Source organism: Drosophila mojavensis, unplaced genomic scaffold (genome assembly GCF_018153725.1).
Source record: "Drosophila mojavensis isolate 15081-1352.22 unplaced genomic scaffold, ASM1815372v1 contig_74, whole genome shotgun sequence".
Lineage (NCBI taxonomy): Eukaryota > Metazoa > Arthropoda > Insecta > Diptera > Drosophilidae > Drosophila > Drosophila mojavensis.
In genome coordinates, this window is record NW_025318899.1 from 11,433,736 (window position 1) to 11,449,396 (window position 15,661).

Consider the following 15,661-nt stretch of genomic DNA (forward strand, 5'->3'; position numbering starts at 1 on the left):
AATATTCTCACTGATCTAGTTCTACCTCTCGCTATCTCTCTCTCTCTCTCTCTCTCTCTATCCGGATCTCTCTAGCTTCAGACTGAAAGACTTACTGTACACAAAAGCCAATATACTCCATTCACTGCATTAACAAGCATCAAAACCCAAAGCAGCACGAGTCACCGAATCCTGCTGGCCAGGAAATGGCGAATGCTTTGCTTCAGGCAGACCGCGTAGCGCGGCAAAAAAAAAAACCAGCTAAAACAATGACAGACAATGGGGATGCGGATGCGGAGGCGGATGCGGACACGCTGCAAGGGCAGGAGCAATGGCACAAGTTTTGAGAAGAAGACAAAAGTCTGGCTAGGGTTTAAGGTTTTAAGCATACATATAGAAATAAAAATGGCGTGCGGCGCATGCAGCATGAAACAGAAGCAAAAAAATGGCACCCACAAGAGCTTCCGGCAGACGTCCGCTTTAACAACTCTGTTATCCACACACACACAAGCATGGAGAGGGAGAGGGAGAGAGAGTGGGAAGTTACACACATGGGGCTGCAAAATCAGCGACAATAAAGTGCGCCCTGCACATTAGCTGCGGATCATGGCCCTGGCAATGGCTGTGGTGGTTAGCAACGTTTTTGTCATAAACCCATTAAAAGTCAAGGACGAAATTCATGTTGCATGTTTACTTAAGCACACCCACACACACATACACGGACAGACAACTGTTATACTAGCAGCAGCTGTACTAACAGCCGCCACAACAGCCAGGAGCAAGCCGCTGCTTACAAAGTAGCTTTAATTAATGAAACTCATTAAAGGGATGCCAGGCGCTAACATCCACACACACATCCACACACACACACGCATACATTCCAACAGGGTAGAGTACTGGCCAGGCAGGCCTAGACAGCATCGCGCGCTTTGACCTGCCACAATGCGTTGCCATACATTAGCCTATACCAGACCGACTTCTGGCCTGGCCTGGCCTGGTCGGCTTGCACTTCATTCGCGAGTCCATAGTCCTCAGTGCTGGCACGTTTAGACTCAACGACTTGGCCAACTTAGCCGACGTTGTGGCACGAGCCATGCACGAGGCGCTGCTGGCACGAAGAGAGACGAGCACGAATAGAGACGAGAGCGCAACGCAAAGCTTTGCTGAGCGGCAACTGGAGAAAGTTTTTGGTAAAGCTTAAATAAATCCGAAAAAGGTGAATAGCTTAAGCGGGGCGGCAGTTAATAAAGCAGTGCAGTATAATACTGCTTGTAAAGCAGTTGAATTACAGTCTTATACATGTGTTATATACAGCAATTATTTGTATATGGTGCTCTTATACACTTTAGTCGGTACACTAACCTCTGCATATATGTGAGCCTAGTGCAGCTCAGTCTTCGCTGAGAATTAAGTAAGGAATTTCTCTTAAGATAATATTTAGATGAATTCAGAGAGTTTAAACTGATCTAAGAAAAGATTGCTGAATTAAAGAAATAATTTAAAAACTCTGTCAAGCAGTTTCATTATAGTCTTATAATTATACTTATAATATTCTCTACTAGTCTGTACACAAACCCACGCACATTTGCCGCTAGAGCTGCATTTATGCCTATTTCGTATGGAATCCTCCCTAATAGGCCCTCTCTGTCACTCGCTCGCTCAGACTTTCGCTGCCGCTCGCTGCCTCAGCCATTTGGCTCAACACACCTGTATGAATTGAAGCACTCTCTGCGCTCTCTCGCACACATGCGCCCCTTTGAGCTGTTGCTGCTGCTGCTACTGCCAGGACTAGGCCAACAGGCTGAGCTGTCGTCGTGGCTGCAAAGCAAGCAACAGCTTTGGCAGCGACGCCAGCGTCAATGCTGACATTATCATGTTTGGCAACAACAACAAGAGCAACAAAAGCAACCCCTGATACAGCTTTAGACGCTGTCCCACATCCTGTGTCATGCCCGGCACCTGCTGCATTTCAAAACAAAAGCCATTTATTTAGAATGGCAGGCGCAAAACGGAAGCAGCAACAACGTAGACTACGTTGCCTTGACAACTGTTGGCCAAAACAAGCTGAAAAACGCACACAGAAAGGACTATCAACTGAAAAACTAAACACTGCAATTTGAGCAATTCACAGAGATTAAAGCGAAATTTTCCAAGCAATGCAGTTAAAATATTTGCGTACTCTGCTGGAGGGGCAGGTGAGATCAGAGGGGATCCTCTTTAACCAAGCCAAACTCAAACTTTTCACCCGCAGGAACAAATCCAGCGTGTGGCGGGCCTCGCCTGGTCGCCCAACCAACAGAAGCTAGCCATAGCCACCGCCGATCGGCACATTCTGCTCTACGACGATGCGGGCGAGCGGCGGGACAAGTTCAGTACGAAGCCAGCGAATCCGGCCAACGGCAAGAACTCCTATGTCATACGCGGCCTGGCCTTCAGTCCGAACTCCACCAAGCTGGCCGTGGGCCAGAGCGACTGCATTGTGTATGTCTACAAGCTGGGCGAGTCCTGGAACGACAAGAAGGTCATCTGCAATAAGTTTCCTCAAGCGGGCGCCGTCACGGCGCTCATCTGGCTCACAACCGGAGCCATTGTAGCGGGTAAGTGAATGACAGAGTCTAATAAAAATCTAATCTCATCTCTCTATCTCTGTCTTCCTCTCTCTTGGCAGGCCTTGAGGATGGCAAAGTGCGCGCCCTGCACTGCAAGAGCAACAAGTCCCAGAGCCTTTATGGCGGCGACAGCATCTGCATCTCGCTGGCCGCCAATACCAAGGGCAATGGTTTCCTCAGCGGTCACAACGATGGCACCATAATACGCTACTACCTGACCGAGGAGGTCAGCGAGCCACTGGGCCGCGTGGTGCAGCATCCTGTGCCACCCTTTGCGCTCGCTTGGCCGCAGGGCGGCTTCTGTGCCGCTGGCTGTGATCAGCGCATTGTGTTTTATGATAGCATGGTAAGGGGTCAAGGGTAGAGCAAGTGGGAAAGAGACGACTGAGGTGGGAGTGCACTAGAGAAGGAAGTAACGATGTAAATCAAGAAGTTCTCTTTGTCTCTCTCGCTCTACCCAATCTCTTTTTCTCTCATTATACCCCATACGTTCATTTGATTCTCTTCTGTCATTGCTCTCTCTCTATCTATCTTATCAACTCTATATATTTTTCTCTCTCTCTCTCCCACTCCCTTCCAGGGCCGTCAGCAGCGCTGCTTCGACTTCTCCCGCACCGAGGGCGAGCGAGAGTTCACTGTAGCCGCGAGCAGTCCGAATGGTCAGGCGGTTGCCTTCGGCAGCTACGATCGCATACGAATCTTTGCCTGGAGTCCGCGCCAGAGCGCCTGGAGCGAGAGCGCCAGCAAGGAGATCAGCTGCCTGTACACGCTGAGCGCGCTGATCTGGCGCAGAGACGGCGCTCGCCTCGCCTTGGGCTCGGTCAGCGGCGCTGTGCTGTTGTACGAGTCGGTGCTGAAGCGAACCATTTGGCAGGATAAGTTCGAGCTGATCTTTGTGGCGCCCAGTCAGCTGCTGGTGCGTTCGCTGGCAGAGCCCACGCAGCAGCTGACGATCGAGTCTCAGTTGGGCCTGGAGATCGATGATGTGCGCATCATGGGCAAGGATAATTTCCTAGTGGGCCGCACCGAGGAGTCGCTCATCCTGTGCGACCTCACGCGCAATCTGACCAGCGAGGTGCCGTGGACGGCGTCGGGCAGGCACGAGCGCTTCTACTTCGAGAATCTGAATGTCTGCCTGATCTTCAACGTGGGCGAGCTGAGCCTTGTCGAATACGGCGACAATCGCATTTTGGGCTCGGTGCGCACGGAGTTCGTCAATCCCCATGTGATCTCAGTGCGGCTCAATGAACGCGGCAATGGACGCGAGAACAAGAAACTGGCCTTTCTGCTGGACGCCAAGACCATCTGTGTGGTTGACCTGGTCAGCCAGCAGATCACCGGGCAAATCAATCACGAGACCAAGATCGACTGGCTCGAGCTGAGCGAGACGGCGCACAAGCTGCTCTTTCGGGACAAGAAGCTGCGCCTGATACTCGTCGACAATTACAACGGCAAGAAGCAGACGCTCCTGAGCAACATCTCCTTTGTCCAGTGGGTGCCGCAGAGCGACGTGGTGGTGGCCCAGAGCAACAGCAATCTGGCCATCTGGTATAACATCGATCTGCCGGAGCATGTGACCATGCAGAGCATACGCGGCGAGGCCATCGAAGTGCTGCGCGAGAATGTAAGGACTCCTCCTACTTCCTTTGATATCCTGCTCATAGTCATAGTCAGGCTTTAATTTCATTTCTCCTTCGTCTCCTCCCGTAGGGTCGCACTGTGGTACGCACTCAGGACGGACCCAGCGAGCACAGCTACCAGCTGGACGAGGGGCTCGTCGAGTTTGGCACAGCTGTCAATGACAACGACTTCGGCCGGGCCGTGCACTTTCTGGAGTCCTTGGGCGACAAGCCGGCGGCCAAGGCCATGTGGCACAACCTGGCCATCATATCACTGGAGGAGGGCAATCTGCGCGTGGCTCAGCGTTGCTATGCGGCTCTGGGGAACGTGTCCAAGGCCTACTATCTGACCGAGATGATACGGGAAGCGGATAACTACGAGGAGACTACGGGTAATCCGGGCATACACTGCCCGCAGGTGAGGGCCAAGTTGGCTTTGCTGGGCTCCGATTTGCGGGCAGCTGAGCGCATCTACCTGGAGCAGGGCGACATTGAAGCCGCCCTGGCGATGTACCAGCAGCTGAGGATGTGGGACGAGGCGGTTGCCCTGGCAGAGCGGCGTGGCTATGCGCGCCTGGCCGAGCTGCGGCAACAGCACATGGATTTCCTACTCGAGACCGAGCAGCAGGAGAAGGCGGGCCAAGTGCTCGAGGACGAGGGCCAACTGGAGCAGGCCATGGCACTGTTCCTCAAGGCCAACAAGCCGGCACGCGCTGCTCGCCTGGCCCTAAAGACGCCCCAGTTGCTGCAGGATGAGCAGCTGATGCTGCAGGTAACCGAGGGCCTGGTGCACAGCGAGCTCTACGAGCTGGCCGGCGACATTGCACATCGCCTCTCCCGACCAGAGGCGGCGTTGGCGCTGTACCGCAAGGGCGGGGCCTTCGCCCGGGCGCTGGAGCTGGCCCGGGTTGTGGCCCCTCAAGAGGTGACCGCGCTGGAGGAACAGTGGGGCGACTGGCTGGTAAGTCGCAAGCAACTGGATGCCTCCATCAACCACTACATTGAGGCGGGCGCCACACAAAAAGCTCTCGAGGCAGCGGTGGGCGCCAAGCAGTGGCGCAAGGCGGTGCAAATAGCCAAGGTGCTGGACGAGCCGGAGCTGATACAGCGCTATGCCCTGGATCTGTCGAAGCACTTGGCCTTCGCGGGCGACCTGGACGGCGCTGAGGATTTGCTGGTGCGCGCCAATCTCTACAGGGATGCCATCGAGCTGCTCAACCGACATGGCAAGTGGGAGCGCGCCTATGTGCTGGGCGAGAAGTATCTGAAGGCGGATCAGCTGCGCGAACTGTTTGTCCAGCTGGCCAGCAGCCTGGAGGAGCAGGCCAAGTATCGGGATGCCGAGAAGGTATTGATAGCTGTCAATGAGCCCGATCTGGCCATAGCCATGTATAAGCGCCGCGAGCTGTACGACTCGATGATCCGACTGGTCGAGCGCTACCACAAGGATCTGCTGGACAGCACGCATCTGCATCTGGCGCGGCAGCTGGAGTCACGCGGCAAGTTCAAGAATGCCGAGATGCACTTCATCGCGTCGGGCGACTGGAAGTCGGCTGTGCACATGTACTGCTCCTCCTCCCGCTGGGAGGATGGCTATCGCGTGGCCAAGCAGAAGGGCACCGAGGGCGCCAGCCAGCAGGTGGCCTACATGTGGGCCAAGTCCATGCCGCTGGAGAGCGCAGTGCGGCTGCTCAGCAAGCTGGGACTGCTGGATACGGCCGTGGGCTTTGCCTGCGACTCCGGCCAATTCGACTTCGCCATGGAGCTGTGCCGCTTTGCCGGCAAGCCCACAGACGAGGTGCACCTGAAGATAGCGATGTCGCTAGAGGACGAGGGCAAGTTCGAGGAGGCCGAAGCGGAGTTCCTGAAGGCGCACAAGCCGAAGGAGGCCATACTGATGTATCAGCATGCTGGCGACTGGAAGGCGGCGCTCAACGTGGCCGAGCAGCATCTGCCGGATGCCGTGAACGAGGTGCTCATTGGCCAGGCCTCCGCTGCGCTGGAGACACGCAACTATCAGGACTACGAGATGTTGCTGCTGCGCGCACAGCGACCCGATCTCATCATTGAGCACTACAAGCAGGAGGCGCTCTTCGAGGACGCCCTGCGCATCGCTGAGGAGCACTATCCGGCCGCCCTGAATGATCTGCGCCGGCTGCAGGCTCAAGTGCAGCGGGGCCAGGCGCAGGGCGAGGATGCGGGCGCCGACTCCCGCGCCTATCTCCAGCGAGCTGCCGAGTTCGCCAAGCGGGAGCAATTCCGCAAGGCCGCCGAGTGCCTGATGCAGATAGACGCCAGCAATGCCGAGGATGCAGCCACGCTGGAGCGTGCCCTACTGCGTGCCGCAGAGATAGTGAATCAGTTTCTGGAGGGGCAGGATGCGCAGGACCTCGCCCAGGCGCTGGGACCGCGTCTGCTGGCCATCAAGCAGATCGGACCGGCTGCCCAGCTGTATCTGGCCGCCGACATGCCCAAGCAGGCGGTGGATGTGTTCATCCGCGCCGAACAGTGGTCGAAGGCGCGCCGCCTGGCCAAGGAAATCGACGCCGAGCTGCTGGCCTACGTGGAGCAGCAGCAGAAGTCCCGGCTCAAGCACGAGGGCAACGTGGAGCAGCTGGCGGACATCGATATCATCAGCGCCCTGGATCTGCTGGCCGAGCAGGGCCAGTGGCAACGCTGCCTGGAGAAGGCCAAGCAGCTGAGTCCCTCCGTGCTGCAGAAGTACGTGGCGGCCTACGCAGCGCAGCTCATACGCGAGGGCGACAGCGTCACCGCCTTGGGTCTCTACCTCAGCTACGGAGCGCCACCCATCGAGGAGCACTTCAACATTTACACGCGCATCGCCCTCGATTGCCTGGCGCTGCGCGAGCAGCAGGCGGAGAGCGCAGCCGTGTGGCAGCGACTGCGCGACTTTCTCTACGGCCTGCTGCAGGGGCTGCGCAGCTCGGAGCACGCTCAGTCCAAATTCGCGGCAAATGCCGAACAGTATCTGCTGATCGCCCACTACTATGCGACGCGAGCCGCCTGCAAGCAGGTGCAGTCCCTGCATCCGGTGGCCGTGCGTCTCTCCTTGGCGCTGCTGCGACACACGGATGTGCTGCCCGTGGACAAGGGCTTCTACGAGGCGGGCATGGAACTGCGACAGGCGGGTCGCGAGGCAGAGGCCTTCGTCATGCTCAATCACTACTTGGACGTGTGCGAGGCCATTGAGGAGGGCTCCGGCAATTTGGTAGATCATTCGGATTTGGCAGCCACCGATTTTCCGAGCTCCGTGCCGCTGCCCGAGGACATCCATCTCAAGAACGAGCCCAGTCTGCACGAGGAGGTGCGCGAATGGGTGCTGGCCGTCAGCATGGACCAGCAGGTGGATCAGCTGCTGCCCAACGATGATCGCGGCCTCTACGAGTCCAGCTTGGGTCCAAACGATCTGCCCTGTCTGCTCAGCGGCTATCCGGTGCGTGGCCGCCAGCCCGTCACCTTCTCCGCCTCCAGCAACCAGGTGAATCGCGATGTCTGGAGCAAGTTCGCGGTGGCCGTCAAAATGGCCCCGACCAGCAGCGTAACGGACATCATTGGCTTCGTCGAGAAGTGGCAGGGCGTGGCCAACTATGTGATGCACTAGAACCAATGCGACATAAACTTCTCAGTCGACCCTCGCATAAATAATTGCATGTGCTTTCAATTTAACTGTCAATAAATGTTAATTGCAATCAATTAATTGTTATTATTTTGTTGAATGTGGCTGAAGGTATTACGAGCAAATACATAAGCTAACGAAGTCATTATATTGTATTTAATATATTTCTATATGTATAGTATGTAAAAATCTAGGCTTTGACTCAGCGCTTATTTTCGAATCGTGTTGGTGTCCAGCTCAGTGTAGGGTATTAAAGAGATCGCCGGCTGAGGGGAGCGGTGCCAGGCCGCCTGTAACGTCTGGCAGCTGCGTCAGGTCGGGCAAATTGGACAAGTGATCGTGTATCTCTTTTTGCAGACTCATCATCTTGGCCAGTTTCTTCTTGTGCTCCTGCAAATATATGTACACAGAGAACATTCGATCGAGGATGAGTGAGTGGGAAAATAATGTGAATTGGATATAGAGCGAATTGAACATTTAATGCATAGCAAAGGGCGATTATCTTTCATATATGTATTGTATATACAATTGGCTAACAACGTACATCCAAGCGCTGCTCCGCTTGGGCCAGCAGCTCCTTCTGCTCCGCCTGAAAGTCGCGCAGCATCGCTGCCAATTTGGTGCGCTCCTCCATTTCAGCCGCGAGACGCGCATTGTAGTCGTTCAGCAGCTCAACGGCCTCATTGACCTGGACAAACAGAAGATGCAAATCCTTAGTAAATATGTCCAAGACAGTTGATATTAGATAGAACACACCTGTTTGGCCAAGACCTTGGCCTTGTCCTTATCCTCTAGTTTGCTAATGCAGCTTATTTCAGATATTTCGGGCGGCAGCTTGGCGATGCGTTCGCGCACCAACGCATCGCTTGACGCCGAGTTCTCAATACTGGTCAGCGCTTTGATTAGCTCTTCGGGCTCGGGCGGTTCGCCCAATGGCAAATATGGAGGCGTGTGTCCATTCTCGGGCTCAACGACAGGCGACTCTACGCTGATGCTTTGATGGTGCGATGCACGTGGTCGCTTCGACTTCATGTGTCTCTCTTCATGTTTGCGCTTCTCGCGTTTCTCGGACTTTTCCGACTTGTTGTTGTTGTTGCTGCTGCTGATACTGTTGCCGCTACTGCTGCTGCTGCTGGTGTGGTTGTGCTTGTGACCCGCAGCTGATTCACCGCCACTCTTGCTGCCATTGGACGCAGCCGCTGTTGATGCAGCTCCCTCGCGATTCATGCGCGACCGATAATCGGCAATCGCCTTGGGATCGTAGACGCCGCGCTCTTGCCAGATGTTCAAAATGCGTCCCAGACTGCCCAGCAGTTTTTCCGAGCTGCAGGTTTCGCCAATATGGGTAAACACTTTAGGCAGCACATTACTGAACTCCTTGCCATATTCGGGCCCCTTCTTTTTGCTATTCTGTATAACATCATTGGCCAGATACATGAACGTTAGCTTCTTCGGTTCCGGCACTGCATGCAGAGATAATTTTCTGTAATAAATCCATTCCCTTCCTCTTCCCGCTTGTTACGTACCATTTTGTAATTCGCGCTGCCAGGTCTGCACTATGGCCGTGTGGTGCTTCCGATGGTGGATCAGCCATAAGGACAATGTTTGTATGCTCTGCTGGCTGGGGTTCAGTTCGGATAGTTTCTTGATAAGAGCGGATTCCGTAAAGGCTGACATTGCAGCGATTCTTTAACTTGGGTCAATTCTATTTATATGCCGTTTTTTATTTAATATGCAACACGAAAAAAAAGGGACAGAAAAACACACGGGTCGAAAAACAAAAATAATTAAATCTTCCTCTTCTCGTTCTGTGATAACAGCTGTAATAATTCAACATTAACATTGGCTGTTAACTAGGAGCGCTCTCAGCAATGCCTCTGCTGTTAATTGATTTCTTGCCCTAGCAACGTTCCGAAAAATTCTACAATATTTATGAATTAAGATCTTGGTTCACTGAAATTAATTTGATTTAATTGTTTATTATTTAAAAAAAAAAATAAGTTAACAACAGTTAAATATAGTTACACCGGCTGCTGTTAAGTCCTGGAATAATCGATAAGCCCAATGTTATAAAACAACTATGTACATTAACAGAATATAGAGCTGCCAACTTAATGCACAGCGCGGAGTTGCCTGATCGAGTTCTAAAATCAAATATTGGCGCCTTTTCTGCATTCAAATATTTGCTATGGCTGGGTGGAAGATAAATAAATTTTTGCGAATGATTTTAAAAAATGTATCGTCCTATCAATCATATAGAAAAGCAATCAATCAAATTAATTAGCAACTATATTATGAATATGCGTCAAGCATTTTGGCGTATGCTTCACACCGATAAGCGCTTCAAACCCGACAACAGGTGTGATATCAATGCGTCTAAACACTTGCCATCAGTTGATCGCCGAAGTTGAAGCGTATTGGACGGTGCTCAGGTGTCACATACGAATCGAGACCAGCCGTAACGCGTGTGCCGTAGCTCATTGAGCAGTACAATAGCCGTAACCGCAACCGCAGCCGCAACCGTCTCTGGCAATCGACAGCGACGACGACGCTTATCAGCTTTGCCAAAGAGTAATTTGTGATACCTGTCCGTTTTGTATTGGGTTGTAGCAGCGCTACGAGCTTAAGTGGTGTTAATTTTTTTATTAATTATTATCGTATTTATTGCCAACCAAAGTGAAGTGCGAATTATTTCAAGTGTTTTGCCATTAACCAATAAATTACAATACGCGAACCAAACAAATTGCACATTACAAAATAACAACAACAATAAAGAAGCGAAAGAAGCAATTGCATCGCTCGCTGTGACCAGTGGGCCAGAGATAATACGTTTTCGTACAAATTTTTTTTTAATAGACTGTGCATGTCTTGATAGGCGAGTGTTTGTGATTTACAAACCATTAGGCGCTATCAACAACACATTAGACAAATTGCTAAATTAGCTGCTGGCGCAGTGTCACGCAGCGCTCGCGAATTGCGATACAGTTCGATTGGCGTTAGTACTCTCAAATATACAATATTGCTTTAGTATGAGTAGAATAAACCAAATACTTGAATCCGATACTCCAAGATATCCGAAATAATCACAAAAACAATTATTCGTACGCTCTTCACGCTCACCTCGCTCTCTTAGCTCTGATAAGCTCTGGCTCTGGCTGCCTGACTGACTGACTGACTGAGTCAATGTGTGTGCGTTCGTTTATGGCCCCAGTGCGTAGTTCTCCCAGGAGCCTAATCTTTTAGCTAAGCAGTCTTGGGACTCAGTCATCCAAGTCATTTGAAGCAAGTAAAAATGCTGACGCCCTGAACGAGAGCAACAAGTGCAGACAGTATGAATTCGCAATATAATGCCAGCAATCGTACGAGTTCGTTTCGTTCCAATCATGAGCATGTCCAGACGACGCTCAATGAAAGGAACTGGGAGTGGTCTTATCTAGTGGTAAGCTGCTAAGGAATTCCCTACTACATACATACATATGTATATATGTACATATACATATATCTCAAGCGGCATCTAATCTCTTGGATTATATTTAGCGAAAATGTCGCAATCTGGAACTGGAGGAGTCATATGATTTATATATGCGCCGCCTTCGGATTGGCTATTTGTCCATTTTCATCTTTATCCAGATGCTCGTCACCTGCACGCACGCCCTGGTGCTGCTAACCTCATCGGATCTGACCTATGCCTATGTGGACATGATCACCTATCTGGTAACGGCCGTCCTCATTTGGCTAATACTCTCGGTCAACTTTCGCAACGAGCTGATCAGCAAACACGGCTGGTTGGTCTATGCCTCCTCCTGGCTGGCTGTATCCATCTTGGTGCTCATGGGTAGCTATAGCTGCTAGTCTGGTAGACTAACTGTTTTTTTTCATTGTTTTCCTCTGCCCTCCAGATATTGGACTGAATGTCTATCATGCCACCAGCAACAATGACATCCTTAATCCCATCTATGATGCATATACTCTATATGCCATCTATATGTTCATGCCCATTCCGCATGTGCTGCAGCCCTTCATTTTGGGCACCGCCGTCACCATCTGCTATATAATCAACTATAGCTTTGTCATCTCCGCCAAGGAGGCCAATCAAATGCACAGCATATTCAAGTAAGTCTCAGCTCCCTGCTCTTTGGGTAGATATCTCCTCTGTAGCTCCTTTTACAGCGAGGCCATCTACTTGAGCTGCGTCAATTTCTTGGGCATCTTCTTCCGACTGATGCGGGATATTGCGCTGCGCACTACCTTCCTGGATCGGCGTCAGTATGTGGAGGAGAACCTATTGCTGCGCTATGCGAGAGATCAGGAGCGCAGCTTGCTGCTGAGCATTCTGCCCGCCCAGATTGCTGATCGCCTGCAGGAGGATGTGCGCAATCGCATTGAACGCTCCAAGCAGCAACATCATCAGCGACCCGGCATTAATCATGGCTGTAGCAACAATAGTCAAGCCTTGAGGCGTTGGCGTCAACCAGATCATGGGTAAGTCGTACAGGCTGTCAAGCCCTCCATAATTCTGCTGCAATATCTATACCTCTCATCCGTAGCACTCTGTTCATCGAACCACACAAGGATGTCACCATTCTTTATGCGGATGTGGTGAACTACACCCACCTGACCACGACGCTGGATGTTAAGAAACTGGTGGAGGCGCTGCATGATCTCTTCGTGCGCTTCGACATTGCCAGTGAGGAGTACAACGTGCTGCGCATCAAGTTCTTGGGCGATTGCTACTACTGCGTCGCGGGCTTGGCCAGTCCCAACGAGGATCACGCCAAGTGCTGCGTGGATCTGGGCCTGCGCATGATCAAGGACATACGCGATGTTAGGTGAGATAGCTCATGCGCCTGGCTCGCTTACTAACCTCCATGTTTGCCAGGGAGAAGCGAAATCTGAATATTGATATGCGCATTGGCGTTCATTCCGGCGACGTGCTGTCCGGCGTCATTGGCGCTTCCAAATGGCAGTTCGACATCTGGTCCAAGGATGTGGACATCGCAAACCGACTGGAGGCCACAGGTGCCACAGGACGTGTACATGTGAGTCAACAGACGTTGCGACTGCTGGACGGCGAATACTTCTACGAGGATGGCACGGAGAAGGCACGCGAGGATCCAGTGCTGCAGAAGCACGACATACGCACATTCCTCATCAAATCATTGCGCGTGAGTATTGCTCCATGGACGCACTGCAGCCCTTCGTCCAGGCGAATTGCACAATTAATCAATGTCGAAAGTTGTAGGCCCCCATGCATGATCCGCGTCGCGTGCAGCGTGAGCGCCAGGCCAAAAAGCTGAGCGAGGCCAGCAAATCCAATTTCATGTACAACTCGACGCTGCAGCAGTACAATCAAGTACGTAACCAGGCCAAGCTGGAGATGTGCCGGGAGCTGGACAAAATGCCCATCGGTCGCATACAGTAAGCACTGTCTTTTAAGCACATAGAGTATACTTGACTAACACCAATTCCCTGCACTAGGATCACTAAGATTTGCAGACGATCCACCAACCTCACCCAAGACGAAATCGAGGAAGAGACCTTCAGACGCAACATTAGCTCCTTCTGCCTGCTCTTTCGCATACGCAACTGGGAGATACAGTACATCCGAGAGCCGGATGTCATGCTAAAGTACAGCATAGTCCTGGCTTGGTTTGTCTACATATGCCTACTGTCCATTCAGCTGCTCAGCAAAGAGTGAGTAAAGGAGCTATCATGGGCATGGAAAATAGGAACGTACTCAATACTCCCCTATATTTGCAGTCCCAAATATCACTACTGGATCCTTGATGGCGTCACTATATCTGTGCTTACCGCAATGCTAATCATCTCCTGGTATAAGAAAATTTGGATTATGTACTTCTCCGACACGGAACAGTTGCTGCCACAATATAAGCTCAGTCGAATGCTCTACAAAATGTCCGATTTCATGCAGCGCAGCATTGGCATACGCCTCACTGTTTACATCCTCGTCGTAGTCTCCTGCATTGTTGTGACCGCCATGCAAGTGGTGGGTTTAATGAAATTTAAATTTAAGTGATTAGGTGGCAACGCTGCAACAATAAGCTAACAGCCCTGTTCGATAAGCTGTCAGCTAACAGCATTAAATGCAATTTTCAAATGTTGGCGCGAGTGCAGAATATCATAAATTGTACATTTACCCAATTAACGATTAACGAGATTTGCATGTACTTTACAGCTCGACTGTGGACCAAAAAGAGATGAAGAACTTATACAATGCTTCCACCCTTGGGTAAGTCAGACGAAAATATGTATTTTGAATGATCCTAAAAACCGTTCTCTCAGATTCTGACCAATTGCGTTACTCTACTGATTGGCACCGCCTTTCTGTTCACGCGCATTCCGTTCGTTGTCAAGACAACTGTCGCTGTGCTCATCACGGTCGCCTATACGGTGCTGGTGGTCTATGAGTTTGAGCATATCTTTGACGGCAGTCCTCCGACGAATGTTAATCTCAATGCAAAATATTCGCACTTTCTGCTCATCTTCATAACGCTGGGCATTTTTCATTTAATGGAACGGCAAACGGAATTTATAGCTAAAGTGGACTACAAGTAAGTTGCTTGAGCATTTCAATTCTAATCTGCCTGACTAAAGACAACAGCAATTGGCAGCTGGAAGCGGCAACTGATGCAGAAGCAGGACGACGCCTTAATTACGAATGATACGATCAAGGTGCTGCTGGTGAATATATTGCCCTCGCACGTGGGTAAGTTGAGTGACTAAAATATTGTTTATGTAATGCTAATAGATCTCTGATTTGCAGCCGACTTCTACCTATCCACGCAGCTGCAGAATGAGCTCTACTACGAGGAGTACGACAATGTGGCAGTGATGTTTGCCTCGATCAAAAACTTTGATACCGACAAGATCGGCCTGCGCGTGCTCAACGAGATCATATGTGACTTTGATGATGTGGTGAGCATGGATAGATAAATATATATGGCCGACTTTTAGTATAACATATGCCCTCTCTCAGCTGAACAAGTATTCGACTAGTCTGCGCGTGGAGAAGATCAAGGTGGCCAACTGGACCTATATGGCCGCCTGTGGCCTGGACGTCACTCGCTCCGAGCAGGTGAATGCGCCGCAGGTGAAATTCCGTAATGTCTCGCTAATGCCCAATGGACGACGCAGTCAGTATCGCAATCTGGGCTCCGAGCAGCTGCAGCGCGTGCCCTATGGCAGTGGCAATACGCTGGCCCTGGACATGGAGCGTGGACAGTACGAGGGCAATGTGATAAGCAGCACGCCCAGGCTGAGCAGCACTGAAAATGATAGTGAGCGCAGCAACGACGAGGTGGTCAAGGTGATGGCCAATTTCGCATTGGACCTGATGCGAGCCATGCGACGCTTCAATGCCGAGAATATGCAGTCGGAGTATGAGGGCAGCACGGACTACGGCATGCTGCGCATTGGCATCTCGCATGGACGAGCTATGGCCGGTGTTGTGGGCATATCGAAGCCACACTACGACATCTGGGGCAATCCGGTGAACATGGCCTCGCGCATGGACTCAACAGGTATTCCGGGCAAGATACAGGTGACCGAGAATACCGCTCTGAAGCTGCGCAACTTCAATATTCAGTGCAATTACCGGGGCAAAACATTCGTCAAGGGGCGTGGCAACATACCCACCTACATACTGGGCACCGACGACGAATACAAAGGCTTCCTGCCCCACCAGCCAGCGCCAGCGCCAGCGCAGGAAAATAGTTAAATTATAAACAAATATTTATGTAAATAAATTTGTATAAAACTAAAACTCTGTACAGCAAATATAAGTATTTTGAACTATA

At 51.4% G+C, this 15,661-nt stretch overlaps 3 protein-coding genes across 6 annotated transcripts; 2 read left to right on the forward strand and 1 right to left on the reverse strand.

The window, feature by feature from the left end:
* The first annotated feature begins 1,821 nt into the window (after nt 1–1,821).
* On the forward strand, nt 1,822–7,885 carry LOC6582128 (intraflagellar transport protein 172 homolog). Its single transcript, XM_002007801.4, has 5 exons — nt 1,822–2,174; nt 2,231–2,576; nt 2,648–2,934; nt 3,169–4,212; nt 4,299–7,885. Exons 1-5 carry the CDS (start codon nt 2,136–2,138, stop codon nt 7,827–7,829), a joined length of 5,247 nt encoding a protein of 1,748 aa, XP_002007837.1. The 5' UTR covers nt 1,822–2,135; the 3' UTR covers nt 7,830–7,885.
* Nucleotides 7,886–7,973: 88 nt separating this feature from the next.
* LOC6582129 (regulation of nuclear pre-mRNA domain-containing protein 1A) lies at nt 7,974–9,782 on the reverse strand. The gene is made up of 4 exons (XM_002007802.4): nt 9,371–9,782; nt 8,601–9,307; nt 8,389–8,532; nt 7,974–8,234 (listed from the first exon to the last, which is right to left on the reverse strand). Exons 1-4 carry the CDS (start codon nt 9,519–9,521, stop codon nt 8,082–8,084), a joined length of 1,155 nt encoding a protein of 384 aa, XP_002007838.1. The 5' UTR covers nt 9,522–9,782; the 3' UTR covers nt 7,974–8,081.
* Nucleotides 9,783–10,251: 469 nt separating this feature from the next.
* LOC6582130 (adenylyl cyclase X E) lies at nt 10,252–15,619 on the forward strand. Of its 4 annotated transcripts, XM_044009941.1 has the most exons (14): nt 10,252–11,283; nt 11,382–11,679; nt 11,744–11,957; nt 12,015–12,326; nt 12,392–12,673; nt 12,724–13,009; nt 13,087–13,262; nt 13,323–13,538; nt 13,605–13,851; nt 14,041–14,094; nt 14,148–14,416; nt 14,477–14,571; nt 14,629–14,780; nt 14,842–15,619. In XM_044009941.1, exons 1-14 carry the CDS (start codon nt 11,176–11,178, stop codon nt 15,580–15,582), a joined length of 3,450 nt encoding a protein of 1,149 aa, XP_043865876.1. In that variant the 5' UTR covers nt 10,252–11,175; the 3' UTR covers nt 15,583–15,619. The 4 variants fall into 4 exon arrangements, with proteins under 4 accessions (XP_043865876.1, XP_015017778.1, XP_015017779.1 ...); XM_015162292.3 differs by lacking the exon at nt 14,842–15,619 and having other exon boundaries at nt 14,467–14,571; nt 14,629–14,721; XM_044009942.1 differs by lacking the exons at nt 10,252–11,283; nt 11,382–11,679; nt 11,744–11,957; nt 12,015–12,326; nt 12,392–12,673 and having other exon boundaries at nt 12,918–13,009; nt 13,081–13,262.
* Nucleotides 15,620–15,661: the final 42 nt, after the last annotated feature.

Coding starts and splice junctions, on each gene's coding strand:
- LOC6582128 (XM_002007801.4), top strand. CDS start 2,136: ATGCAGTTAAAATATTTGCGTACTCTGCTGGAGGGGCAG. Junction 2,577..2,647: donor AACCGGAGCCATTGTAGCGG/GTAAGTGAATGA, acceptor CTCTCTTGGCAG/GCCTTGAGGATGGCAAAGTG. Junction 2,935..3,168: donor TTGTGTTTTATGATAGCATG/GTAAGGGGTCAA, acceptor ACTCCCTTCCAG/GGCCGTCAGCAGCGCTGCTT.
- LOC6582130 (XM_044009941.1), top strand. CDS start 11,176: ATGAATTCGCAATATAATGCCAGCAATCGTACGAGTTCGTTTCGTTCC. Junction 12,327..12,391: donor TGGCGTCAACCAGATCATGG/GTAAGTCGTACA, acceptor TCTCATCCGTAG/CACTCTGTTCATCGAACCAC. Junction 13,852..14,040: donor TTGTGACCGCCATGCAAGTG/GTGGGTTTAATG, acceptor TGTACTTTACAG/CTCGACTGTGGACCAAAAAG.
- LOC6582129 (XM_002007802.4), bottom strand. CDS start 9,521: ATGTCAGCCTTTACGGAATCCGCTCTTATCAAGAAACTATCCGAACTG. Junction 9,308..9,370: donor GCAGCGCGAATTACAAAATG/GTACGTAACAAG, acceptor CTCTGCATGCAG/TGCCGGAACCGAAGAAGCTA. Junction 8,235..8,388: donor AAGCGGAGCAGCGCTTGGAT/GTACGTTGTTAG, acceptor ATATATTTGCAG/GAGCACAAGAAGAAACTGGC.